This window comes from Palaemon carinicauda, chromosome 4 (assembly GCF_036898095.1).
Source record: "Palaemon carinicauda isolate YSFRI2023 chromosome 4, ASM3689809v2, whole genome shotgun sequence".
NCBI classification, from domain to species: Eukaryota; Metazoa; Arthropoda; class Malacostraca; order Decapoda; family Palaemonidae; genus Palaemon; species Palaemon carinicauda.
This window is the reverse complement of record NC_090728.1, coordinates 168,650,563-168,676,775: the sequence shown is the minus strand read 5'-3', so window position 1 is coordinate 168,676,775 and position 26,213 is coordinate 168,650,563. Positions and strand designations below refer to the sequence as shown.

At 43.0% G+C, this 26,213-nt stretch overlaps 1 protein-coding gene across 1 annotated transcript in view; it reads right to left on the bottom strand.

Moving 5' to 3' along the window:
• The window catches only part of LOC137640180 (ubiquitin carboxyl-terminal hydrolase 24-like), a 160,502-nt gene that overhangs the window by 48,388 nt on the left and 85,901 nt on the right, over window positions 1-26,213 (bottom strand). The window contains 6 exon segments of the mRNA XM_068372705.1: window positions 394-541; window positions 11,999-12,141; window positions 12,297-12,407; window positions 12,743-12,966; window positions 13,462-13,581; window positions 21,565-21,706. Coding sequence (XP_068228806.1) covers window positions 394-541; window positions 11,999-12,141; window positions 12,297-12,407; window positions 12,743-12,966; window positions 13,462-13,581; window positions 21,565-21,706 — 888 coding nt within the window.

The following is a 26,213-nucleotide window of genomic DNA, read 5'->3' as shown; positions in this document are numbered from 1 at the left end:
CCTCCAATTCTATACTTAAGAACTAACAGCCCAGAAGTGACTTAGCTTTGTGCGTACACATCAGCTATTATCATTTTATTAATGTGATTAAGTCATCTCACCACAAATAACTCCCTTTAATTTATATAAAAGCTCATGCAAAGCAGATAGTCTATATTACATTTCCCTTCCCAGGTCACAGAGGATGTCCAGATTACAGATTCAGAATTCAACTTTATAAGGGTTGACAAGAAGGATGTCTTTTAAATGATACATGAAAACTGGTACAGGAAAATGTCATGCATGGGACAGGAAAAAGAGAGAGAAATAGGAAAGGATGAAAAAGAAAAAAAAACTTGGAGTTGAAATTTTAAAAAAACCTTTTACGTTAACTAAAAGAGAAAAGATATTTACCTGCTGGTTGAGGCCCTGAAAGACTTTGATGTAACTCCCACTCTAGGTGTTTTGGGGGTTTTTGGTGTGTTGACTCTGTCATCCGTGCTATCATACACAAGCATGTAACCATTCCAATATCTTAGTCGATCTTCTGGAAGTGGATTAGCTGAAAATTCCAAGAACATAATACACATTGAGAAATACATAAATTTATATAGTGATGATATCAATTTCAACCTACTGAAAACAATACACAAAAATACATTCCTAACTCAATCTTGATCCCTTAAGATTTCCTACCAACTTTACATAATTCCAAATTCAAGTAAAACAATGATACAATTTATATACAGCAGTACTTAATAAAATTAAATTCATGCCTTTACCTTGTGTAAATATAACATTTTAAAAGTTATTTTTATGTTTCCTAACTATGCAAACCCAAGTCCTTTAAGATAGGAAACTGGAGCCCTTAGGCTTACAGCATCCCCTTTTCCAACTAGGATTATAGCTTGGCTTGTAATAATAATAATAATAATGTCTTCAGTGGTACTGGACCAGCCATTAAATCAATAACAATGTAGTTGGTCAATAACAGGTTGTGTGAGGGGGAAGCCCCAGCTACTCACATGTCCTTATGCCTAGGACTGAGAGGGGTAGTTGAGCTGGGAAATTTAATTTAAAGGAGTCCAGTTAGTAAATCTACAAAAAAATACAAATTACTTTTTAAATTTATTTGTTCCCATAAGTATATAAACCTTTCAACCCTTAAAATAGGGAAACTCACTCATTGATGGAAAGAAGTCTCCTACAACCAAATTGGAAGTTTCTTTTCTTCCCTGAACACATCATCCTTCATGGTCCCACACGTAAGTGAGAAAGGCGACTCCGAAAACCTCCTAACACCTAATCATAGAGCTGTAGAGACTGTTAGGATCTCAGCCTGTACTAGTTAAAAGGAAGTCAGTAGTCTGGAATGGAAAACACATGGAGATGTCATTGTCAGTGCCAAAAAGGGGACATTAAGTAAAATGTTAAGTAAGACACCAACACATCCTCCCATCAGTTGCTTCTTGGTAGACGTAGTCCGCAAGAAAGGTGTTCCGTCATGTTACTCACCAGCATCAGGTGTCTGAATATCACATAACGGTTGTGGCTACTGCCTCTCCTTGAGAGGGGAACAAGAAAGAGTTAAGGAAACCAGCCATTCTACCTATCTACAAGATTTATGCCGAAGGCATTCCCTTGGATGGGATGTATAACCAGTCCCATGAGGAAGCTGGAAGTGTCACACAACTCATGATCTACCACCTCAGGACCTAAACAAAGAGGTCCAAGGACCTGTGCACAACATCTGTAAGTTAGAAAGAGGCAAAGGTGGTTAGACATCTTTAGATCCAACCTTCAGCTCCACAAATGCAGGCAAATAAACCAGAAGGCTACTGACAGCCCTATGCTTGAGATTGCAGATGTATATAATAACCAAAGCTGTATCTGTAAGCAAGCAGCCTCGCCAAGCCAGAAGGAACAGAGTCTGGACACTTCCATCATATTTCTGAAGGGGCCAATGAGAAGGCTTCGATACTCATAAGCAAGGTGTCGAGTCCTCCTCAAGTAGCACTGTATTACTCTGGTGTAACACCAGGCCTCTTTGTGTCAACTTACCTATATGGGATAAGATCAAGAAGTTCCAAAGCCGGTGTTCGAGATTAATTGGTACTGGGTCTCTGTCTCCTGTGTCCGTGAGAAGATGAAGGCGACAAAAACCCCCTCCCTCAAAAGTTTAACATCATGAAGAGCCTGAAACTCTACTACTCTCTTACTGATGCAGAGAAGAGTGAGACAGTACTGAGGGATTTATATCACTGTAATGCCCTATTCATGTTAGCATGAAGTATAAGAGAACTCTCAAAACAAGAATCTTGGGATATAGCAAATAGGTTCTAAGCTGTAAAATTATTACTTGCTGCTAAAAATTTCACTTCTCTCAAAAACTACAACTATTATCTTAATCATACCTATTTGTGGGGCTTGTAGGACATAACAGCTGTGGGTCTTTGTTTAAATAAGACATAAAGGAAAAACAAAGCTTGTCTGACAAACACTTACACATATGTTGACTTACACAAATAGTTTGCTGGATTGCATGAAAAAAAAAAAATCATGGATTCACCTGAATAGGAAAGTTAAACATCCCTACAACAAAGTACACTGACCCTTTAAGTGTAACTTATACAGTACAATAATGAGCAAAAAATCCTTTTCTAAAGATAAATCTAGAAAAGGATACTTATCAAAACAAGATTGTGGAGAAAAATTAAATCTTGTAAAGTACAGACTAGGCTAAAAATCACAAATTTTAAGTAATTTGTATTTTTCCTAACAATACTTACCTCGAACTACTTTCTTAGGAGTATCTGGGATCTCCTCCCAACCGACCAGAGTTTTGTGTAGTTTACCCTAGTTTCGTTTTCTATGAGGGGTAACCTCAGGTGGAGTGGAACATGGCCTGAGGCTATCCCCCAGGTCAGAGAGCATGCTTGCTCAGGTCTCGATCTCCAGTAAGTTCTTGATAGCTTAGGTATCTATGAAGTCCAGCAAGGCACTCGGGGTAGGATGGGCGGGCCATTACCCGAAAGTAGTTCGAGGTAAGTATTGTTAGGAAAAATACAAATTACTTAAAATTTGTGATTTGTTCCAACACAGAATACTTACCACAAACTACTTCTTAAGAGACTTATACCTTAGGAGGTGGGAGTGTCCTTCAGGACCTAGAGACCGTGACGAGAATAGAAGAGGAACCTAGGTAGGAGACTAGGTTATACTGACCTCAAAGAAAACACGAGAAAAAAGGGAAAACTACGCAAAAAACCATCTTAGTGTCTATGTAACTCACTTCTGCAAGAATCCTAGGAGACATGTCCTTCCAATGATAGTGTATCCCATGGCAGTTTCAGGGGGCTACCCGAGCCATTTCCGGTAAGGGAATAGGGGAAGGAAGAACAAGGGGGCTCAGGAAGGAACCTGTGTCTCTTGGACTCGCTACCCGCAGTTACCACTGGGGCTACAAACTTAAACCATTTGGAGAGCGGAAATGACGGGACCGCGCGAGAACCCGCCCGGGGACTTTCTCGAGTAGTCCTTCAAGCAGTGAGCCGTAAAGGTCAACTGGTTAGACCAAGTACCCGCCCTCAGGCTTTGGCCCACTGCCATGTTCTTCTCAAAAGCCAAAGAAGCATTTAGACTCCTAATGCTGTGGGGTCTGGGTTTTCCTGGGAAGGGGGGACCCCTGCACTACAGTAGGGCCTGACGATCACTTGCCATATCCAGAATAAGAAAGTGTTCTTGGAGACTGGCTCCTTCACAGTCCCGAGGAAAATGAAACAGACTCTTGATCTCGGGGTGAAGTCTAGCCGTCCTTTCTAAAGACTGCCATACTGTAAGTCCCTCGGGTTGTCCGAGCGAGGGATAGTTGGCACTGGGAACAATTCCATTTTGGGGTCCCAAACAACTGGATTCTGAGTCTTGGCTACGAAGGAGGGTAAGAATCTGAAAGTAGTATCTCGCCAGCCCTTCGAGTGTGAGATCTCGTACGACAGGCCAGGAATCTCACCTACTCTTTGCTGGTGCCAGATCTGAACGAAAGACTGCCTTGAGGGTGAGCTCCTTGTCTAGAATGGCTTTTAGAAGCACGAAGGGAGGTTCCAAAATCAACTTCAAGTACTCTAGCCACATCCCCCTGGGGCACTCTAACGGCTTGGGGGAAAAAACGACTGCTCGTAGCTCTTGGAGAGCGTCGAGATCTACCTGGAGGCACCCAGGTCTATGTCCTTCAGGAGGAAGACTTGGGATGGACATGCCCACTTCGTCCTTGAGATAGACCAGGAAGTCTGCTATCTCGTGAATGGAGGCCTCTAACGGCCTGATGTTCTTCGAGGAGCACCCCTTAGAAAGGGTAGCCCACTACGCCTGGTACACCTCGACTGACGAACGCCTCAGGTACCCTGTCATCCTTGATGCTGTCCTCGACGGAAATCCTTCCTTTTTCAGGAGACGCTCGATAACCTCCACGCGTGAAGGAGGGACCAAGGGTTTCCGTGGAACCTCTGGAAGTGAGGCTGCCGGAGAAGGTCTGGTCTGTCTGGAAGTGTCCCAGGTGTAAGGCATGCCAGTTCCTTTAGATCCGCGAACCACTCCCTCTCTGGCCACCAGGGCACTACCAAAGTCACCCACAGGTTGGCCGTCCGTCTCATTGGAAGGAGTCCTCGAACGCTGCTGCTGGATCTGGCACAGGAAAACAAAACACGGGGAGCTGTGCGTTTAGGCTCGTGGAGAAGAGGTCGAACACCGGCGAGCCCCACTTCAGGGAGAGAGTTTTGACCACTTCTGGGTGTAGGGACCACTCGGGCCCTACCACTCGACCCTTCCAGTTGAGGCCGTTGACTAGGACGTTCCTCTTCCCCGGAGAGAACCTGGCTGAAAAATTAATTTGTTCCACTTCAGCCCATTCTAGGAACTCCATCGTGAGATTGCACCGTTCCTTCGACTTCAGTCCTCCTTGCTCTTTCACGTAGGCCACCACCGTGGCGTTGTCGCACCCCGGGGTAGATGGACGATCTCTAGGCCCGCTCTTTGTACGATCCCCATCTCCAGCACGTATATGTGCAGGTTCGTCTCCTCGACTTCCCATTTACCTTTTGCCATTGTCGAGAAGATGAGCACCCCAGCTCTCCTTAGATACGTCAGTGAACAGGAGCATCTCCGGAGGGTCGGCAGAAAAGGGCATTCCCTTGAGGGTGTTCGTTCAGATTGCTACCACCCCAGGACTTCCTTCGTCTCTGGGACACCAGGACTATCTAGTGCGGGGAGTCCTATCAGTCTTTGCCAGACCTTGGCTCTCCCGGGTTGGCCCGACAGGAAGGGCCAGAGTATCTGTTTCAGGGTGTTCAGTTTCTCCGCGGAGGGGAAGGCCCTCGCCATCCGGGAGTCTAGAACCAACCCTAGGTAGGTCATTTGTCATCCTGATGGAGGAAATCAGCCGGGACTTCTCCAGGTTGATGATGATACTCAAGACGTTGTAGAACTGCAGGAGCTTCTCGTCTTGATCCCTCAGTACTTCCTCTGGGACTGAAAGCAACAACCAGTCACCTAAGTACCGAATCTGGCGGACGTCCTGTTCGTACGCCCAGCCTGAAACTGTTGAGTAGACCTTCGTGAAGCCCTGAGGACTGTCGACAGTCTGAAGCATAGGGTTTTGAACTGCCATGTTTTGGTAGTCCATTTTACCCTTAGGAACCTCCTCTTGGAGGGATGAACAGGGACCTGGAAGTAGACGGCTTTGAGGCCTATGGACCTCAGCAGAACTCCTCCTTCAAGGTCGCTAGGACCGACTTCGGAGTGTCCATCTTGAAGCCGGTGTTGTATACGAATTGTTGAGGGTTGAAAGGTCTCCAGAACCCTGTCGCCTTCTCCACCAGGAAGAGCCTGTTGTAGAACCCTGGACTCGGTTCTCGACCGGTTCTACTGCCCCTTTCGCCAGCATTGCCGAGCCTTCTTCCTGCAATACTGCTACTCTCCAGGGGTCTCTGGATGCCAACCACTCCGCCTGTTGATCTGGGATCCGAGGTGGAGGTCCACTAGGAAGGGAAGCTTGTACCCCTCCTTTAGTACTGCTACGGTCCCCGGATCCGCTCCGTGGTCCTGCCATGCTTGCCAATATCGTTTGAGGCATCCCCCCACTTGAGGCGCCAGCAGGAGTAGGGGGGCCTCCCCTCCTAACTCCTTCGAGAGCCGCGGCCTGCACGCCCTCTCCTGGAGTCTGAGTAGGAGGGTCTGAAGGTTAACTGAGGAGTCGAAGCTCCCCTACGGGGGGCGAGGCAAGGGAAAGATTACGTGTGCTAACTTCTACATCCGACGGGCGGACGGAGCCGAAGAGGCACTGGGCAAAGGTGCGGGGCTCCCTCTCCAGCGGCCACTGAGGCAGGCACTGGAGAGGCAATAGCCCCGTTCGACCCGCTCGGGGAAAAACCACTCTGCCTTCGTCACGGATGGAGCCGTCATGGGCCTACCCCCTCCCGGGGAAATCGTGGGGTTTAAGTACCCTGCCATGTCAGCGGCCTCTTCTGATGCTTGGATGGGGCTGACCGGGACAATGGCACGGCTGGCCCCATCACGGATGGAGCCGCCAGAACGGAGGTATCCGTCATGGGTGTGTCAGTGGCCCCTCCAATGCTTGGATGGGGTTGGCCGGGACGATGGAGCGGCTATCTCCATCACGGATGAAGTCACTGGGACGGAGGAACCCGTCATGGGTCTACCCCCTCCCGGGGAGATCCGTGGGGTTTAAGTACCCTGCCATGTCAGCGGCCGCCTCCGATGCTTGGATGGGGCTGGCCGGGACGATGGCACGGCTGGCTCCATCACGGATGGAGCCGCCGGGACGGAGGTAGCCATCATGGGAGAGTCAGCGGCCACCTCCAATGCTTGGATGGGGCTGACCAGGACGATGGCACGGCTGGCTCCATCACGGATGGAGCCGCCGGGACGGAGGTAGCCGTCACGGGTGTGTCAGCGGCCACCTCCAATGCTTGGATGGGGCTGACCAGGACGATGGCACGGCTGGCTCCACCACGGATGGAGCCGCCGGGGCGAAGGGAGCCATCATGGGTGTGTTAGTGGCCACCTCCAATGCTTGGATGGGGCTGGCCAGGACGATGGAGCGGCTATCTCCATCACGGATGAAGCCACTGGGACGGAGGTAGCCGTCATGGGTCTACCCCCTCCCGGGGAATCCGTGGGGTGTGAGTACCCTGGTATACCAGCGGTTGACCACGAAGCCTGAATGGAGCAGTCGTGGTACCGGGTATGGATACCATGCTGCCGGGTCGATCCAGCGGCTACCTCCGCTGGAAGGATGGAGCTCCTGCGGATATCCATGGAGCCATGGGCTTCCCCGTGCTGGCTGGTTGGTTCCTTCGTTCAGGGCTGGCCACCGAAGGACCGGAGGCCGGGACAAGGCTGCCAGTCCGAAGGGGCGACTCTCTCCGCTGGGCGGGAGAACCTTCGCGGGCTTATGCCGGTCTGCCAGAGCCTGCTGTAGGGTTGCCGGGGTTCACGTCGAAGGGCGGGGATCACCGTCGGAACGGGGCCTCCGTCCTGGGTCCACTGCGCTCGTGCCGAGCTAGGTGGCCTTTGGAGGTCAGGACTCGACTGCCAGACCGAAGGGGCGACTCTCCGCTGGGCGGAAGGAGTCGGAACCCTCGCGGACTTATGCCGGTCTGCCAGAGCCTGCTGTAGGGTTGCCGGGGTTCACGTCGAAGGGCGGGGATCACCGTCGGAACGGGGGCCTCCGTCCTGGGTCCACTGCGCTCGTGCCGAGCTAGGTGGCCTTTGGAGGTCAGGACTCGGCTGCCAGACCGAAGGGGCGACTCTCTCCGCTGAGTGGATGGAGCCAGACCCTTCGCGGACTTACGCCTGTCGACTGGAACCTGCCACGCTGAGTCCCTCCGTCGGGTGCCACTGCTGCCAGAGGAGAATCTATCCAGGGATCCCGTCCTCGTACGCCAACCTGAAGGACCCGGTGCCGCAGCTAGCTCCAGGGGCCTGCCGAGGTGAACCACCACCCACTCACTGCTCTTGAGGTATCTTGAGCGCTGACTCTCGTGGCGCGACCTCGAGGGGGAGCGAGAACGCGACAACTTCTTGCGGGACTTCTCCCTTCGTCTCCTGAGCTTCCTCAGCGCCTCGTCCTGGGAGGCTCCTTCTCGGCGATGTCCTCGGCTGCAGAAGTGACTGAAAAAACACGCCAAAGAGGCTGGAGAAGAATTAGGGACATTTTTCCCCACATGGGGACATCAGAGGAGACGTGGCCCGCTTGCACCAGGACTCCGTCTCCCATACAAACTCCCGCAAGCCCCTCACTCGTGGAACGACGCCACAACCCCACTATCCTGAAGATCAGACTCTTAGGGAAAGGCCGCGGCCTCTTCCCCCCAACGGACTTACCTCGTCCCCTACTCTGGGTAGGGGAGGGTGGTAGGGAAGCTCTGTCAGACGAGACGCCCGGCAAAGCAAGGGAGGAAGGGGCACTAGACTTCTTAGACGACCTCTTCGTCGCCTACTTCTTCTTGGTACTATACCGCACCCACTCAGACTCCTGGGGAAGAGCAATGGGCACTTCCCCACAACTGACTTACCTCGTCCCCTACTCTAGGTAGGGGAAGATGGCTGTATAAAAGAAGCTCCATTCGACGAGGCATCGGGAGAAGTAAGCGGCGAGGAGAGGCGAGTCTTCCTATGAGACCTCTTGTACGCATTCCTCTTCTTGGTGCCGAAGCGCACCCACTGCACCACGTTCCAGGACTCGCACTCTGGACACGTGGCTGTAGGAGAACATAAGCTGCCCCTACACGACGAACACAGAGGATAAGGGTAGGGGGATGATTTATTGTTAATTGTTCTCTTCAGTTATTTGTTTCCTTGTTTCCTTTCCTCACTGGGCTATTTTTCTTGCTTCCCAAGTAGGGCTGTAGCTTGGATAGTAATAATAAAAATAATAATAATGGGTCCACGTGGGGACCGCGAAAGACACAAAAAGGGGGGTCGGGGACACAAAAGGTCGCACTGGGTAAGGAGAGAGCGTCGAGAAGTTATCACAACGCGACCAGAGAACTTACTGGAGATCGAGACATGACCAAGCATGCTCTCTGACCTGGGGGATAGCCTCAGGCCATGTTCCACTCCACCTGAGGTTACCCCTCATAGAAAACGAGACTAGGGTAAACTACACAAAACTATGGTCGGTTGGGAGAGATCCCAGATACTCCTAAGAAAGTAGTTCGAGGTAAGTATTCTGTGTTGGAACAAATGCAATTTTGTAGCCCATACTGTACAGTAGTAGGTTGCCTTTGTGAATAGGCGTATCCGGACAATTATTCGAAAACAATTATTCGGAAACAGTTGTTCGAAATTAATTCTTCGAAAACCAGTTGTTCGACACAACAGCTGTTCGAATTAACAATTGTTCGAAAAAGGTAGCTATAGAAAATATTTTGTTCTTAGTCAATGTTTGTTTTCCGAGAAAACTCAATAAGATTTTTTTTTTAGTTTAGAGGAAACACCCTTTGCAATGAGCCATGGCTGAATTTATTCAAAAAGAGAAAGGAAGAGCCATGCTATTACTGGACGGATTCTTATATGTAAAGGACAAGCAAGTAAGGTCAAAGGTGTATTAGAAATGACAACATTTTGCAAAAATATACAAAGGTCGTGCTATAACAATTGATGGCTCGATCAGTTCTACTTCTGGCGAACATAATCACTCAGGAAACTCGACAAATGTAAAAGTACTACAGTTTATAGATAAATTGAAGACTGACGCAAGATTAACACGAGCTTCTTCTCATTATATTATGTCTAACGCATCTGCAGAATTAAGTGGTTATGTTGCAGTCGCTCTACCGCAAACTAGCAGTATAAAGCGAACAATCAATCGAGTGAGGCAGGAAAACCACTATAGATCAACTGTTAGTCATCGAAAAGACTTAATATTACCTGAACAAGATACGAGAACAAGCAAGGGCAAATCTTTCTTGATATAATATTCCAGAGAAGTAGAAGACAAAATCCTGGTACTTTCAAACCAGAAAAATCTCAGTGTGCTTGTTTCATGCAAGAATTATTTTATGGATGGTACCTTTAAAACTCTGCCAGTTATTTTCGAGCAGCATTATACAATTCATGGAATGAAAAACGGCTATGTTATACCTTTGGTTTATGCCTTATTACCGAATAAGAATGAACAAACATATAGAAAATTCCTTAGAACTGTTAAAACAATATCACTGACTTTAAATGTTCAGTCTGTAAACACAGATTTTGAGCCCGCTATAATAAAGGCAGTTAAGGAAGAATTTCCATCTAGTAATCATTACGGGTGTTTTTTTTATTTGTGTCAGTGTGTTTATTGAAGTCGCTTACTGATAAATTCTTTTAGCATCAGGATGTGATCGATTATTTACGAGCAATTTCATATCATTTCACTTTGTAAACTTGCAGATATTTTGTTTTTTAAAATGTCATTTAATTGAACTTATTTCATTTTGTATTAGCCAGAAATAAATTCATGTTCTTTTTATTGTCTCTTTTTTTATATCCATTAATACTAATTTTTTGTACTTCATAACATAAACCAAGTAAGTGTTTGTAAAATTAATATTTATGAACAACTGTTTCTTGTTATTTTCTTTGAACAATCAAACAAATCTTTATAGCTATCTTTTTCGAACAATTGTTAATTCGAACAACTGTTGTGTCGAACAATTGGTTTTCGAAGAATTAATATTGGACAACTGTTTTCGAATAATTGTTTTCGAAGAATAGTCCGTAATTCGTGAATAGGTAATGTTTAATAAGCTAGCATTAAGAATGATAAACAAAAAGAATGGAAATACTTCAAGATTATGCCAAATTAAAGTCAGTTTATGAGCTACTCTTGGCTCTAAAAATTACTACTTTAGCAATAACATTACTTAGAATTATTTAAACATAGTTAACAGTGGAATTACAGTAAAATACCAATGTAGATCCATAAGCAAAACACTTTAATATATCTACTCCAGGATTTGGGTTCTCTAGATAAAGAAAAACAATTTAAACTAGAGGGGCAGTCAATAGAGAGCATGCCTTTGCCACACTAGTCTTATTTTGCTTTTAACGCCACTGCATACTTGTACTTTAATATATTTTCTTCCAAATCTAACGTTATTTATCATCAAATAATAATCTTCAAAATCTAACAGATTTGTCCTTGGGTCATATTCCACATGTCCACAAAGTTTCGTTGAAACAGCTTCATTAGTTTTTGTGCAATGTTGTTCACAAACAAAAGATTTGTCAATTACTTAACATTGCAATTATTTTCCAATTACTACTGTGTACCTTTACTTTGATGTACCACATCCAAAATATTACAGATTTATTCTTGAGTCATACCCAAAATGACTAACAAGTTTGGTCCAAATTGGTACATTAGTTTTTGTGTAATGTTGCTCACAAACGAATATATAAGCACCGAAAGGGATGAATACGTACCATTCGCAAAATCTTTAATTTTGGCGAAGGTAACAAAAGATCACAAACACAGAGAGAAAAGAAGAATAAGGCAATGAAAAACATAATTAATAGATGAGTTGACATAATTAAATGAGAGAGAGAGAGAGAGAGAGAGAGAGAGAGAGAGAGAGAGAGAGAGTAGGTCATTTTGACGTTGCTTAATGTGACTGGAAACTTTTATGGTGGATAAGGCAATTTATGATTAAAGAGTTTGATGAACAAACAGAATTTACAAACTGCAAAAGTTAAAAACAGAGGGCCACTTTTCCAATAATACATCGGCATGTGTCTATAAAGAGTAAATAGAGACATGCTTTGTGATGATGGCTACCCAAAAGAGCACACTATCATCTAAAATCATTGAATAATTCCACTTTCACTTATAAAGAAATCAAATATCAATTTTTGATCTTTGAAAATTTTTTTAAGACTTGATTATAATTTCATCAACTTCCTTACACTAAAAAAAATGTTGGATGATACTTTGCTTAAATATCTCCACAACACTTACAGGAATCATATGAGACCTTTGCTTTGTAAGTTCCACCAAAGCATTCTTGCTCCAGGAGAGAGTCAGTCATTTCAACAGGTTCTACAGTGGTATCATTGAACTTGAACCAGCGACCTTTGTTGGGATTAGTTAATGGATCTCCTCTGAATATAAATAAAAAATAAAATCATTGAACTATGTATACAATGCATATATATTTCTATTATAAATATTAGGATGAAGCACTGAATATAATCAACTCTATTGTTTTAGCAAAATATAAGATTTACTAATAAGAGTACCTATTAGGAGTACATACCTTCGATCTTTTATGTAAGAATAATAATGACCAGCACTTGCTTGCCCACTATGTACGATAACACCAACTAATTCATAGATGATACCTCTATGACGTACATGGCTGTTTATTCTGAAAAATTTGTGCAAACAAAGTTAACTACAAAGATGTAATCTATACAAAATAATTTATATGTAATGATCTCCATAAATAATCACAATTATACAAAAATACTGTATTTTATGTTATCACACAAATATATTTGTACTAATGGTAATTAAGAATTTTACCAAAATGTAATGCTACAAAATTATATAAGAGTACACTACAGCTTAAGTGTTATCTGGTGTATAAAAATATATTGTAATTATTTTGACATTATAAATGAAGCATTGACAGTGAAAAATCTTTCCTTGTTTAAGAGTACATATTGTGAGAAAATTGTGAATAGATAAGGGCTTATATACCTTGGTGTGTGAGGAGAACCAGAGGTAGAAGATTTGCTAGATTTTGATGGTGTATGAGCAGAAAGAGGGGATTGTGAACTTAATAACTTTGAAGAGTTAACAATGTCATTATGATCAAGCGGAGGGGTTACTGTCCTGTCTCTTTCCCTGCCTCCACCTGGATCTTCTTCTTGTTCAGCTATACCATCTGCTGTATACATACCCATGTCCAAGGCCCATGGAAACTGTTCAAGACATAAAAGTATGCTTCAATTAAAGAAAAAAAAATTAATGCCTTTCCCTTAGTGTAAAAATGTATGTACAAAATAAATCCTCATCAGTGTTTGCAGGATATTTTTTTAATAATTAAACTAAACTAATAACAAAAGTAAAAAAAGCTTAGCATTAAACTAAAGCATTTCTAATGATGGCATGTGTATACTGTTTCATGAAACACTTTATGCCAAATTTACAATTGTATCTGATAAAAGCATACTACAACAGCATTCCTGTCTGCTGTGTTAACAGTATTCCTCTCTACTGTGATCTATAAAATCACAAATGTATACAGTACATAAATGTACAATACTGTATGCTACTCTGGTATTCCTTTCAGTTGAGTAATACAATACACATGAAGAAAAATATCTTTCATTCTAGCACACATTTTTTTTATCCATTCACTTGGACAAGACAAAATACATTATATGCAATAAAACTGTGATAGAAATCAAACGTACCTTGAAATAATCATCAAATTTCAGAGCTCTTGATGCTTCCCAATCATACCCAAACCTCTTTAATTGAATGACTAGTACAGGTGGGAGAGTTTTTACGCAGGTTCTTATCAAGGCTGTCCTCTGTAACAAAGATGTTTATATAGTAATTCAATCTACATATGAATTTCTTCTAATTTCAATTTTAAGTTCTGGGAAGTTTAAGGCAAATTCTCATAAACTGAGATCATTTAGAGAGAGAATTAAAATACATTACAACACAACCTAAATATTTATTTTAAAAGTTAACAGGAAAATTATACATCACTTATAAATACCAGCTGAGATATACACAAAAAGCTAACACGTAGATTAAAGCAAGAAGATTCTTGAGAATGTTTACACAAAATTTTCATCAAACCATAGATGAAGGTCATCCGTATCTTAAGATAGAAAAGGCCCTACTAAACTTTCCTCTTCTGAATGTCAAAGGAAAGAATTACAGTTCCCTCAACACGGATAACAAGGGTGGGTCAATTTAATGGTATGAATACAGAAACTCTCTCACATATTATATATGAGCTGAAAGGCAAGATTAAACTCCTAGTCTTTTTATAAATCAACTATAAACTGTACTATGGGACTTGCAAATTGAATGATGATAAATGCACTTCTAAATTAATATTTCCTTAGAAAATACTTGGGGTCTAGAATATGAGCTAAAAAATCCTACTATGAACTGTCTTGAAAGATTGATTTTTTATGGCATATACTGGATATACAGTACCAATATCAAATACTATATTGTTAAGATTTTTAAAAACATATTTTCTCTAATTGTGGAATTTAAAGCTTATATTCCAATCTGAAGTTCCTATATTGCTGTGTGATAGATTTCTGGACAATACTATAAGTATCAAATCTAGATAGTGAGACTAATTGTATTATATGTTTCAAGTTTACCAAGTACTGTACAGTATCCAAGAAACTACTTAAAAATCAGGTTATGCAAAATATGCTGATAAAATATGCTGCCTCCTCAGTGTCATGAAAGAAATTATGCTAAATTATCTTTTAACTTAATTTTCATCCCAATAAACTCCATTCACACTGAAAGCATAAAATCAGTATTTTTGGTGTTCCTAATTTTTCTTTGGATAAAAATTTCTCTCTCTAATGAAACAGTTGTTATTTTACTTTTAATACTCCTATTTATCAAAAGGTTAAATGTGGCAGAAATGCATTCTATTCCCACATAATTTCTAATGGCAAAATCAATTTATAATTCTCTGCTTTATATAGTTTTATGAAACACAAATAAATTCCAAATAAGAGTGTATTTACCTTATTAATCATTTTAAAAATGTTATTTTTATAATTAAATAAATTTTTGAATATACTTACCCGGTGATTATATAAGCTGCAACTCTGTTGCTCGACAGAAAACTCTACGTTAAAAATCCGCCAGCGATCGCTATGCAGGTAGGGGGTGTACTTCAACAGCGCCATCTGTCGTGCAGGTACTCAGTACTCAATGTAAACAAAGAACTCAATTTTCTCCTCGGTCCACTGTGTCTCTATTGGGGAGGAAGGGAGGGTCCTTTAATATATAATCACCGGGTAAGTATATTCAAAAATTTATTTTATTATAAAAATAACATTTTTCAATATTTAACTTAGCCGGTGATTATATAAGCTGATTCACACCCAGGGGGGTGGGTAGAGACCAGCAATAAATGTTTACATTATTATGAGCTAAGGATTTTTTATTTCATTTTAGCAGTTATCAAAATAACAAACTTAAAATAAATAAGTACCTGGTAAGGAAGTCGACTTGAACAATTACTCTGCCTTTTTAAGTACGTCTTCCTTACGGAGCCTCGCGATCCTCTTAGGATGCTGAGCGACCCCTAGGAGCTGAAGTATCAAGGGTTGCAACCCATACAACAGGACCTCATCAAAACCTCTAATCTAGGCGCTTCTCAAGAAATGACTTTGACCACCCGCCAAATCAAGTAGGATGCGAAAGGCTTCTTAGCCTTCCGGACAACCCAAAAACAATAATAAAACATTTCAAGAGAAAGATTAAAAAGGTTATGGAATTAGGGAATTGTAGTGGTTGAGCCCTCACCCACTACTGCACTCGTTGCTACGAATGGTCCCAGAGTGTAGCAGTTCTCGTAAAGAGACTGGACATTCTTAAGATAAAAAGACGCGAACACTGACTTGCTTTTCCAATAGGTTGCGTCGATTATACTTTGCAGAGATCTATTTTGTTTAAAGGCCACGGAAGTTGCGACAGCTCTAACTTCGTGTGTCCTTACCTTCAGCAAAGCTTGGTCTTCCTCATTCAGATGGGAATGAGCTTCTCGTATTAACAGTCTGATAAAATAGGATAAAGCATTCTTTGACATAGGCAAAGATGGTTTCTTAACTGAACACCATAAAGCTTCAGACGGGCCTCGTAAAGGTTTAGTTCGTTTTAAATAGAACTTAAGAGCTCTTACAGGGCATAAGACTCTTTCTAGTTCATTTCCAACCATACGATAAGTTTGGAATATCGAACGATATTGGCCAAGGCCGAGAAGGCAGCTCGTTTTTGGCTAGAAAACCAAGTTGTAGAACATGTAGCCGTTTCGGATGAGAATCCGATGTTCTTGCTGAAGGCATGAATCTCACTGACTCTTTTAGCTGTGGCTAAGCATACCAGGAAAAGAGTCTTTAAGGTGAGATCTTTCAGGGAGGCTGATTGTAGTGGTTCGAACCTGTCTGACATAAGGAATCTTAATACCACGTCTAAATTCCAACCAGGTGTAACCAAACGACGCTCCTTCGTGGTCTCAAAAGACTTAAGGAGGTCCTGTAGATCTTTATTGTTGGAAAGATCTAAGCCTCTGTGACGGAAGACTGATGCCAACATGCTTCTGTAACCCTTGATAGTGGGAGCTGAAAGAGATCGTTCTTTCCTCAGATATAAGAGGAAGTCAGCTATTTGAGTTACAGAGGTACTGGTCGAGGATACGGATACTGACTTGCACCAGTTTCGGAAGATTTCCCACTTCGATTGGTAGACTCTAAGGGTGGATGTTCTCCTTGCTCTAGCAATCGCTCTGGCTGCCTCCTTCGAAAAGCCTCTAGCTCTCGAGAGTCTTTCGATAGTCTGAAGGCAGTCAGACGAAGAGCGTGGAGGCCTTGGTGTACCTTCTTTACGTGTGGCTGACGTGGAAGGTCCACCCTTAGGGGAAGTGTTCTGGGAACGTCTACTAGCCATCGAAGTACCTCGGTGAACCATTCTCTCGCGGGCCAGAGGGAAGCAACTAGCGTCAACCTTGTCCCTTCGTGAGAGGCGAACTTCTGCAGTACCTTGTTGACAATCTTGAACGGAGGGAATGCATATAGATCTAGATGTGACCAATCTAGGAGAAAGGCATCTATATGAACTGCTGCTGGGTCCGGGATTGGTGAGCAAAATATTGGGAGCCTCTTGGTCATCGAGGTTGCGAAGAGATCTATGGTTGGCTGGCCCCAGGTGGCCCAAAGTCTCTTGCATACATCCTTGTGGAGGGTCCATTCTGTTGGAATTATTTGTCCCTTCCGACTGAGACAATCTGCCATGACATTCAAGTTGCCTTGGATGAACCTCGTTACTAGTGATATGTCTAGACCTTTTGACCAGGTGAGGAGGTCCCTTGCGATCTCGTACAACGTCAGAGAGTAGGTCCCTCCTTGCTTGGAGATGTACGCCAAAGCCGTGGTGTTGTCCGAGTTCACCTCCACCACTTTGCCTTGAAGGAGAGACCTGAAGCTTTTCCAGGCCAGACGTACTGCCAGTAGCTCCTTGCAGTTGAAATGCATTGTCCTGTGACTCGAGTTCCATATTCCCGAGCATTCCCGACCGTCTAATGTCGCACCCCAGCCTACGTCCGATGCGTCCGAGAAGAGAACGTGGTTGGGAGTCTGAACAGTCAGGGGAAGACCCTCTCTTAGGTTGATATAGTCCTTTCACCAAGTCAGACAAGACTTTATCTTTTCGGAAACCGGGATCGAGACCGCTTCTAGCGTCTTGTCCTTTTTCCAGTGAAAAGCTAGATGGTATAGAAGAGGACGGAGGTGTAGTCTTCCTAGTGACACAAATTGATCCACAGATGACAGCGTCCCTACCAGACTCATCCACAGCCTGACTGAGCAGCGTTCCTTCTTCAGCATCTTCTGGATGGATAGCAGGGCTGGGGGCTGATCGTCTTGTTCAGCAACGTCCTCATCAGAGGGTTCCACATCCGAAACTGATGAGGAAACGGCAACGGAGTGGGCAACGTCTGACTCGCTGAATCCGGTCGCACTGGTGGATGCGTGACGGAGCCGGACGCAATATCATGGAACTGCTGCACAGTCTGTGAACTGTCAACAACCATGGGTGCGCGAGGAAGCACAGCGTCAACCCGAAACTGTCTAGACCGTCTGGGTTGTGCAGTCAACACCCTACCGGGTTGCTGAGGTTGACGCACTGCGTCACAACAAGTCACCTCTGCTGGTTGTTGAACGTCCTGAACGTCAACAACCACCTCCGAGCGTCGCTTAACGTCAACGTGCGGCTGGCAACCCACACTGGGTCGCATCGGTGGAGGAACCACCTCAACTGGCAGACGCGAGTAGGTTACCTCAGCGTCAACAGGGCGCACAACCGACCGGTTGGAAGGTTGTTGGCCAGAAGGTTCTTCTCCGCATTTAAGTCCTCTATCAAGGACGCAAGCTTGGACTGCATGTCTTGCAGCAAAGCCCATTAGGGTCTACGGGAGCAGGTGTGGCAACAGACGGGGTTAGCGACTGAGGCGGAACCGTTTACCATCCCTGAAAGCCTTGTTATGCGTGACATAATAGTACAGCAAAACTTCAAAGGCTCGACAACAGCTGAGAAGTTGACCTGTAAACAACTTGGAGCGTCTCCTGGCTAGGCGCCAGGGAGAGTCTACCAGAATTGAGAAGTCTATCTGGGCAGAGGCATGAACTCCCAAGCCGAGAACTTCTCTCGTGTCATATCAGACTCTCGCTCTATAAACCAGTTTAAAGGAAGGGAAAGCAAAGGCTGTATCCCCCAAACTCCTCCTGGTGAAAAACCAGTCGCCTAGCCAACGTAACGCTCTCTAGGAGAGCGAGAGAGCACTAGCTTAAAAACAACGGCTTCGAAGTAGCTAGGCCTAGTGTAAGCTCTGACGTTTAAGCGAACGAGGAGCAGCAGTTACAAGATCCGGACGAAGATCCTTAAAAAAAATCATCATCATTTAATTAAAGTCCATAGGAGGCTAAGCAGCTTAAGGCTCCTCTCCATCTGACAGAGTCCTCAAGGGAATATCAGTAGGAGGGAGAACAGCAACTTCCTCATCTACAGGAACCTTGTCCGATAAAAGCTGAGTCTCTCACTGGTGCATTAGTGGCGGACCAGAACGCAACGTCATGTAACTGCTTGACAGTCTGTGAACTGTCAACAACTGAACTGTCAACCACAACAGGTGCGTGAGGACGTACAGCGTCCACTCGAGACTGCTTTGACTGCCTAGACTGAGCAGTCAAAACAACTCTAGAATGCGGAGGTTGACGCACAGCGTCAAAACAAGTCAACTCCGAAAGTTAGTGAACGTCTAGAACGTCAACAGGAGCATCAGCCAGTGGCCTAACGTCCAAATGCGGCTGAAAAACCACACGAGACCGCATCGAGTGTGGTTCTAAACAACCTGACTGACGTGACTAAGCTACGCCAACGTCAACAGTAAGCACAAAGGAACGTTAGGTTGGCTGAAAGCCAGGATATCGATGAGATAAACGGCTAGACTCAACGGACTAATCGGCAGAATAGTCTTCCATTAGGGAGGCAAGCATATACTGCATGTTTTGCCATACAACCCCTTAAGGATCAACGGAAATGGTTGTGGTAATAGACGAGGGTAACGTCTGTGACCGCAACACTTTGCCTACAAAAAAAGACTTTCGGAGTCTGTGTTACGCTTTTGTTAGGCGGCGAGCAGTTATCCGATGACTGCATAGGGTCAGAGCTGTCCTAATGGCTGTAACCAGGACGCTGGACCTGTCCTGAAAGGACTGACTTTAGCTTAAGGGCTTCGAAACCTTGTGACAGGTTTCTTATGCGAAAAGCCTACGGATGGCGAGGAGAAACAACGTCTCTCTCGTCTTATGGTAGGGGAGATCTTGGTAAGAAACACCCGATACCATAGAGGGAAAACGTCTGTTCGTTGGTCAAGGCCTCTCGAACCCATAAGTCTTTTGACATTACTTCTCCCCTGGGCTTGGGAGCTTGCAAGAGGTCCCGGACTAGGTGAACGACAGGCACGAACAGACGAACCCTCGGACGCAACACTGTAACACTTTGCGCCTCGGACGCAACACTGTAACACTTTGCGCATATCACTTTATCACTTCGATTTTCTGTTTTGCACTTATTTCTACCTGAAACACGCAATTCTACCCTTCATTAAAAGGTAGTAATTGCGAAATTAGTCGTATATTACAAGCTCATAATACCAGCAAAAAACAGAAAACATATTTTAAGATAAAAAGAAAAATCAGTGGCTGGGAAAGAGACTAAACACTAGTTCATATAACTACGTTTTCAATCTCTCACCGCACATAGCCTGGGGACGAGAATAAAAACCTAAAAACGTTTTATCCTTCCTCCCCGTACAGAGACTAGGGACGAGAGTAACACGAGAACAACGTTACCCGCTTGAACGGAACGTTTTCTCTCCTCTCTCTCCCTCCGTCTCTATCTCTCTCTCTCTTTCTCTCTTGATTTCGCACCTAAGAGAAGAGTCCAATTATATATCGTCAAAAAACCATGTTATTTGACTAAAGGAAAAAACTGAAAGGTTTTTCAAATAAAAAGTTCCTTTAAATTAGAATTTAAAACATTTAAGCTAAGAAAGAATGAACAAAACGTCAGAATCGATTTACTCTTACTGCAAAGTGAAACCGTGATACACTCTCTCTCTATCGTAACGATAGAGCGCATGTTGAACGTCCTGAACGTCAACAAATGCGTAGCATAAAAAAACTAAATGTTAGTTCATCTTTGAAAACAGTACGAAGACTATCAAAGAAATTCTTTCATAAAATATTACATTTAAAAAGTTTTAAATCCTTTAAAAGCTAAAGACGATATAAAGGGCTCAATGTTGATTAACTTCGGTTTCCAAGTTAGGACCGCCTACTCTCAGGAAAGGTCTATATAAACAAAGCATTAAAATTTATTTTATATGTTTATAAAAAATGGAAAGTTAATCGAAGAGGCCTAATAAAGGCGGAGAGATATAAAATATATAGAGGAAAATCTATAACGTGATAAGATAATTACTAAAAGCCTAAACACACTCCCGTCTAAGGGAAGGGTCGGCCATTTAAAAGTGAAAGAAAGTCCATACTCTCTTTGTCACCATAATTAAATCTATCCAAAACGAGTTCAAGTTTTGAGATGAAGATAAAACACCTGCATAGCGAAAGCTCAAAACTAGAATAGTGTACTTCACCAATAGTTGTGAAAACAAATCCAGTTAGCAACAGCGAATTAGTAGGTCTTGCCGGTAGCCCGACAGAGAGAAAATTGAGTTCTTTGTTTACATTGAGTACTGAGTACCTGCACGACAGATGGCGCTGTTGAAGTACACCCCCTACCTACATAGCGATCGCTGGCGGATTTTTAACGTAGAGTTTTCTGTCGAGCAACAGAGTTGCAGCTTATATAATCACCGGCTAAGTTAAATATTGAAAATTTTGGAGTTTTATGAGACAAATAAAATCCAAATAAGAGTGTATTTAGCTTATTATCAATCATTTTATTTAAAATTTTGTAGTTTTATGATACAAATAAAATCCAAATAAGAGTGTATTTAGCTTATTGTTAATCCTTTTATAATTTTACTCAATACATCTTTAAATTACAAAAAAAGTTCTAATTAAAACTTCCACTATCATAAAAAACTACAAAGTCTAAAAAATTTGGTAGGGATCGATCTGCCGCCATATGAATGTTTGGCAAATGCGTCACCACTGAACTAGCCAGGAGGCTAGTACAGTTGAGCTTAGAATTATCTATAAATGTAAACAAACATTAAAACTTACCTTTTGATTGCACTTTTCACAATAATATGCATTATCACCTTCCAAGAGTTCCCCTTTAACAAACTGGTCTAAAGAATCTTGCAGGTCATGGCATTTTGTGACAGTCAAATTCAGAGCTAAGAAGGGTTCTTCACGCTCATACCTGAGGAAACAATATTCAAAATAATTAAGTATTAGATATAATTCAAGGAATTACACTTTTCTACTTTATCATTACGCTACAGTAAATGCAATAGAGAAAATATAAAGCCTATAAAAAACAGAAAAATCTAAGTTGAATCCAACATTTTAGTGTTAATGTAACAACTTTTCTTTAATAATGAAATAATTTTAACAACTATGGGTATGTTACAACAAATAGTTACCAATGAAAAATCTAATTAAATTTAAATACCCACAAATGGCCACTGTAGATCTTTTTAAAAGTTATCTTTAGAGAACTTTAGTCCAAGATGCATTGCTTTCACCAACCATTTCAGATGCGGTGATCACCTTCTTAAACTTAACATTGCTCAGATTCTAACCTCACATTTACAAACAAATTTTCCAGGGGAACACTATAATACTATTAAGGTGCAAATCCGTGGTCTTGTCAAACTATTTTGAAATAATAATAGTACCATCAATAACCTTATCTTCTTTTATAGTACAGATGCAGGTGAGGTACCACTACCAGTGTGCCATGTGTTATACACTGTAGACTACTAAACATTCTTTGGATTGACCTTTCAGTTCCCACTTGCATTGGTTTCTGCTTTTTACTTTTCCTCTGTTCTGTCTGCTTTCTTTCCACTCAGCATTGAATTTTACCTTACTTTCATTTAAGAACAAATCCTAGAACATTACTAAATTCTTGGACTTGGCTCAATGGTCTTTAGAAAACTTATTAACATAACAACACCAACAACAACAATAATAATAATAATAATATTGTTATCATTCAGTAAATGGGTGAATTCTTTACTTCAAAAGAGTACATTTGAACAAAGGTTTATGTCAAAACTCCCCGGGTGTTCAAAATTCGGTGATCTATCTTTCTTTGTCGTTTTCAGGGGTGGGCTCTTCGTGGCTGTATTTATATGAATCCAGGTAGGTCTCATTCTGGGCGTAAAATTCTCACTGGCTGTGAATGGCCCACAGGCCAAGGTAGTAGCAATGCCAGGATGCGTGCTCTGGGCCGAGTGATCGGGTCGTAGTGAAGTGAATCACGTGTAAGATTCTTGGTTAGAAAAATCTTCTCTCCAATTGGCAGTAGCGCTCACTGGGAGAGGCTCCATTACAGGCAAGCTGCTGTTCTGCTCATCGGTGTTGTCGTTGTCGGTATTGTTTTGATTGGTATGGCTGATTGTAGACAGGGAGGAGTTGCTCCTTTGGCAGGTAAGTAGGGGAACACTTCAACACTTCCTGCGTGTTGTTGAGGATAGGTTTCTCCTGCTGGATCAATAGGGCCTCAATTATCCTAATGGCAGGAGGCTTAGAATTCTGGAGGCCCTACAGATCTAGCAGGAAAAACCTATCCTCAACATCCCACTGGAAATGTTGCCTACCAGGGTAGTCTGGGACTAGAGCCCCAGCCAAGCACAACAGCCTTGGGGGTGGAAACATGAGGTCATAACACCTATCCTGCTTGGCTACTGAGGTAACCAGTGACTCGCGCTAGCTACCGAGGACCACGGCCCAGGCCACAACCAGGGTCATAGATCAGGCCCCGCACAATGGCCCTGAGGGACAGATATGGTAGACAACACTTGTCCCACTTGGCTACTGAGGTAGCCCAGAAACCAAGCCATGGCCCCAGCAGAGCCAAGACTCGAAGCAGCGACCCACAGTCATGGCCAAAGCCCTGTGCATCAGTTCTGGGGTTCCTAATCATGGGTGCATCGGCCCTGGGGGCCTAAGCACGGAGCCAAAAAAGTTCCCCTTGGCTACCGAGGTAGTTGGGGATATAAGCCCAGTCCCATGGGACAGAGGCTGGAGGCTATGACCCTGACCCAAGGGGACCGAAACAGGGTCGTGGCTTCCTCCTCATGAGTCAAGAGCTAGTCTGGCGCTGCACACCCCTCCCAAGAGAGGTGGTATTCAAAGGAACCCTTTCCGACAACCCCAGCTGAAAAGCCCTCCTCAACTTTTTTCCTCAATTTCTTCATCACCCCAGGCTCTGCAATCAGAGGAGTCATAGACTGAGAAACCCAGAGAATGCTTCCCCAAGGGAAAAGCCACAAGGATTGCTCCGACAGGAACCACAAAACTGGAGAACACTGTCACCGGGAGGAATGTCACACTTACAGCAGAGCAAAAGCCCCAGACCACCAAGTACAAGAGTTGGGGTGAAGCAAGGGGGAGGGGCAGGGGGTGACAGGGTCAAGGAAATGCACTGGAAACATGGAGTTTTTATGATAAAACAAAGTTTTATGAATACTTACCTGGCAGTTATATATATATAGCTGATATCTCTAAATCAGCTATATATATATAACTGCCAGGTAAGTACTATTCATAAAAATGGAGTTTTTATGATAAAACAAAGTTTTATGAATACTTACCTGGCAGTTATATATATATAGCTGATTTAGAGATATCAGCTATATATATATAACTGCCAGGTAAGTATTCATAAAAATGCCCTTTGGCCCTTGGGTCTCTTAGGTGGGGGAACCACTGTGGATATCACGGGAACACTGATACTGGGTAACACTGACACGCCCTTCACCAAGGGGATACTGGCACTAGGGAGCATACCTGAAAAATCTATGGAGGCAAAAACCTCCTTAAGTCACACTCGTTGTCAGCGGTAGCACAAATGGAGAAGAGCCTCAAACTTCTGATGGGGTACGGCAAACACAGGAGGAACCCTAGTACCTACATACAACCAGAACCTGAAAACATCCTGATGTAGGTCCAAGGGCTCCTTGCTCCTACCACACAATCTATGGGGTAGCCAAGGAAGTAAGCACAGGAGCAGCGAAAAAAGATGACCCGATAAGTGGAAGGAAGAAGCAAAGGATGTGCCTGCTACCGCAAGAAGGCTATGACCTGGAATTGGTGCACGAGGATGATTGACAACAATCATACCCTTATCAAGATCACAGAAAAAGTATGAATCTATAGCCAGTTTAATCAATGACCATTATTCACCTCCTGAAGGAAAAAGAAAATGAAAAGGTTGCTTGAGAATACATTAGTACATCTGTACTTTAATTGGCTGAATACATAAGAGAAGAAACATTGAAAGGTAAGCTGGTGGGGCTCGTCGGCCTCAACAATCAACGACCACTATTCACCACCTGAAGGGAAAAGAAAATGAAAAGTTTGCTTGAGAAAACATTAGTATGTCTGTACTTGAAGAGGCTGAAAACATAAGAAAAGAAACTTTGAAAGGTAAGGTGGTGGGGCTCGTCGCCCTCACTTCCACCTGTCGCTTAACTGCTCGTTAAAACGATTCAATAGCTGTTCAGCTTTCTTTCAAGCTATAACATGTTCCCTACCTAAAGGACGATGGTTTGTATATGTGTGGGAATAATTATTGTAGTTTTTTATGAATAAACTTTGTCATAAGACAACTCTAACTCTCTCTTTCTCTCCCAAGAATTAAGCTATCACTCTGGTGGAAAATAGCTTTCAAGCGCAAATTTGACAATTTTGTAGTTTCTTTCATTATTCCAAAAACATCAGCAGAAATTTACTTTTATTTTATTAACAGGTCATCTGTGTTTATAATTTAAAACCTATATTTTGAAAGGTAAAGAAAAAATCTGAGTTTAATATATTAAATGAAGGGTTCTTAGTAACACTTTGGTGTATTTTTATCCTCAAAGTCCCTAAGGTTGCAAGTCAGCTTTAAATATTGCTATCACAAGTTAGTTAATTTCATGAAGTTTTCATCAACTGGGGGAAAAACCAACTTCAATGCGAATAATCTACTGTATAGTAGTACAAGGTGTCTTTGAAGCCAGTATTTTAACACAGTACCAAGACTAAGAAAATAAAGTAACATTGAACAAAATAGGAAACTAGAGGGGCACTCAGTAGAGCGCAGACCTCCACTGCAGCAGCTTATTTCTCGACATTTTGCTCAACCTTGACCTTTAACCTTAACATGTATTAATTGGCATGGATTTTCATACACTGTAATATGAACCTAATCTGTGTGACAAGGATGTCCAAACTTATGGCTGATTACGTGATATGGACGTTTTACTCGTCCTTGACCTTGAGATTTGACCTTCCAAATTTTAATAATTTCCAGCTCTTTACATAACAGTTTAAAATTCCTGCAAGTTTCATTACTTTACAATTAAAATTGTGACCGTATGGTTGATGATCAGAATTTGACCATTTGCTTGACCTTCACCTTGGACTTGATCTTGACCTTCGACCTTAACATGTATTAATTGACGTGGATTTTCATACACTCAAATATCAACCAAGTTTAAAGTCTTGTGACAACGATGTCCAACCTTATGGCTGATTACGTGAATTGGACATTTTGCTTGACCGTGACCTTGACCTTCCAAAATTTAATTATGTCCAGCTTTTTACATAACAGTTAACCCCTGCAAGTTTCATTACTCTACACTTAAAATTGTGGGCAGGAAGCTGTTCATTAACAAACAAACACACAAACAGGGGGTAAAAGATAATCTCCTTCC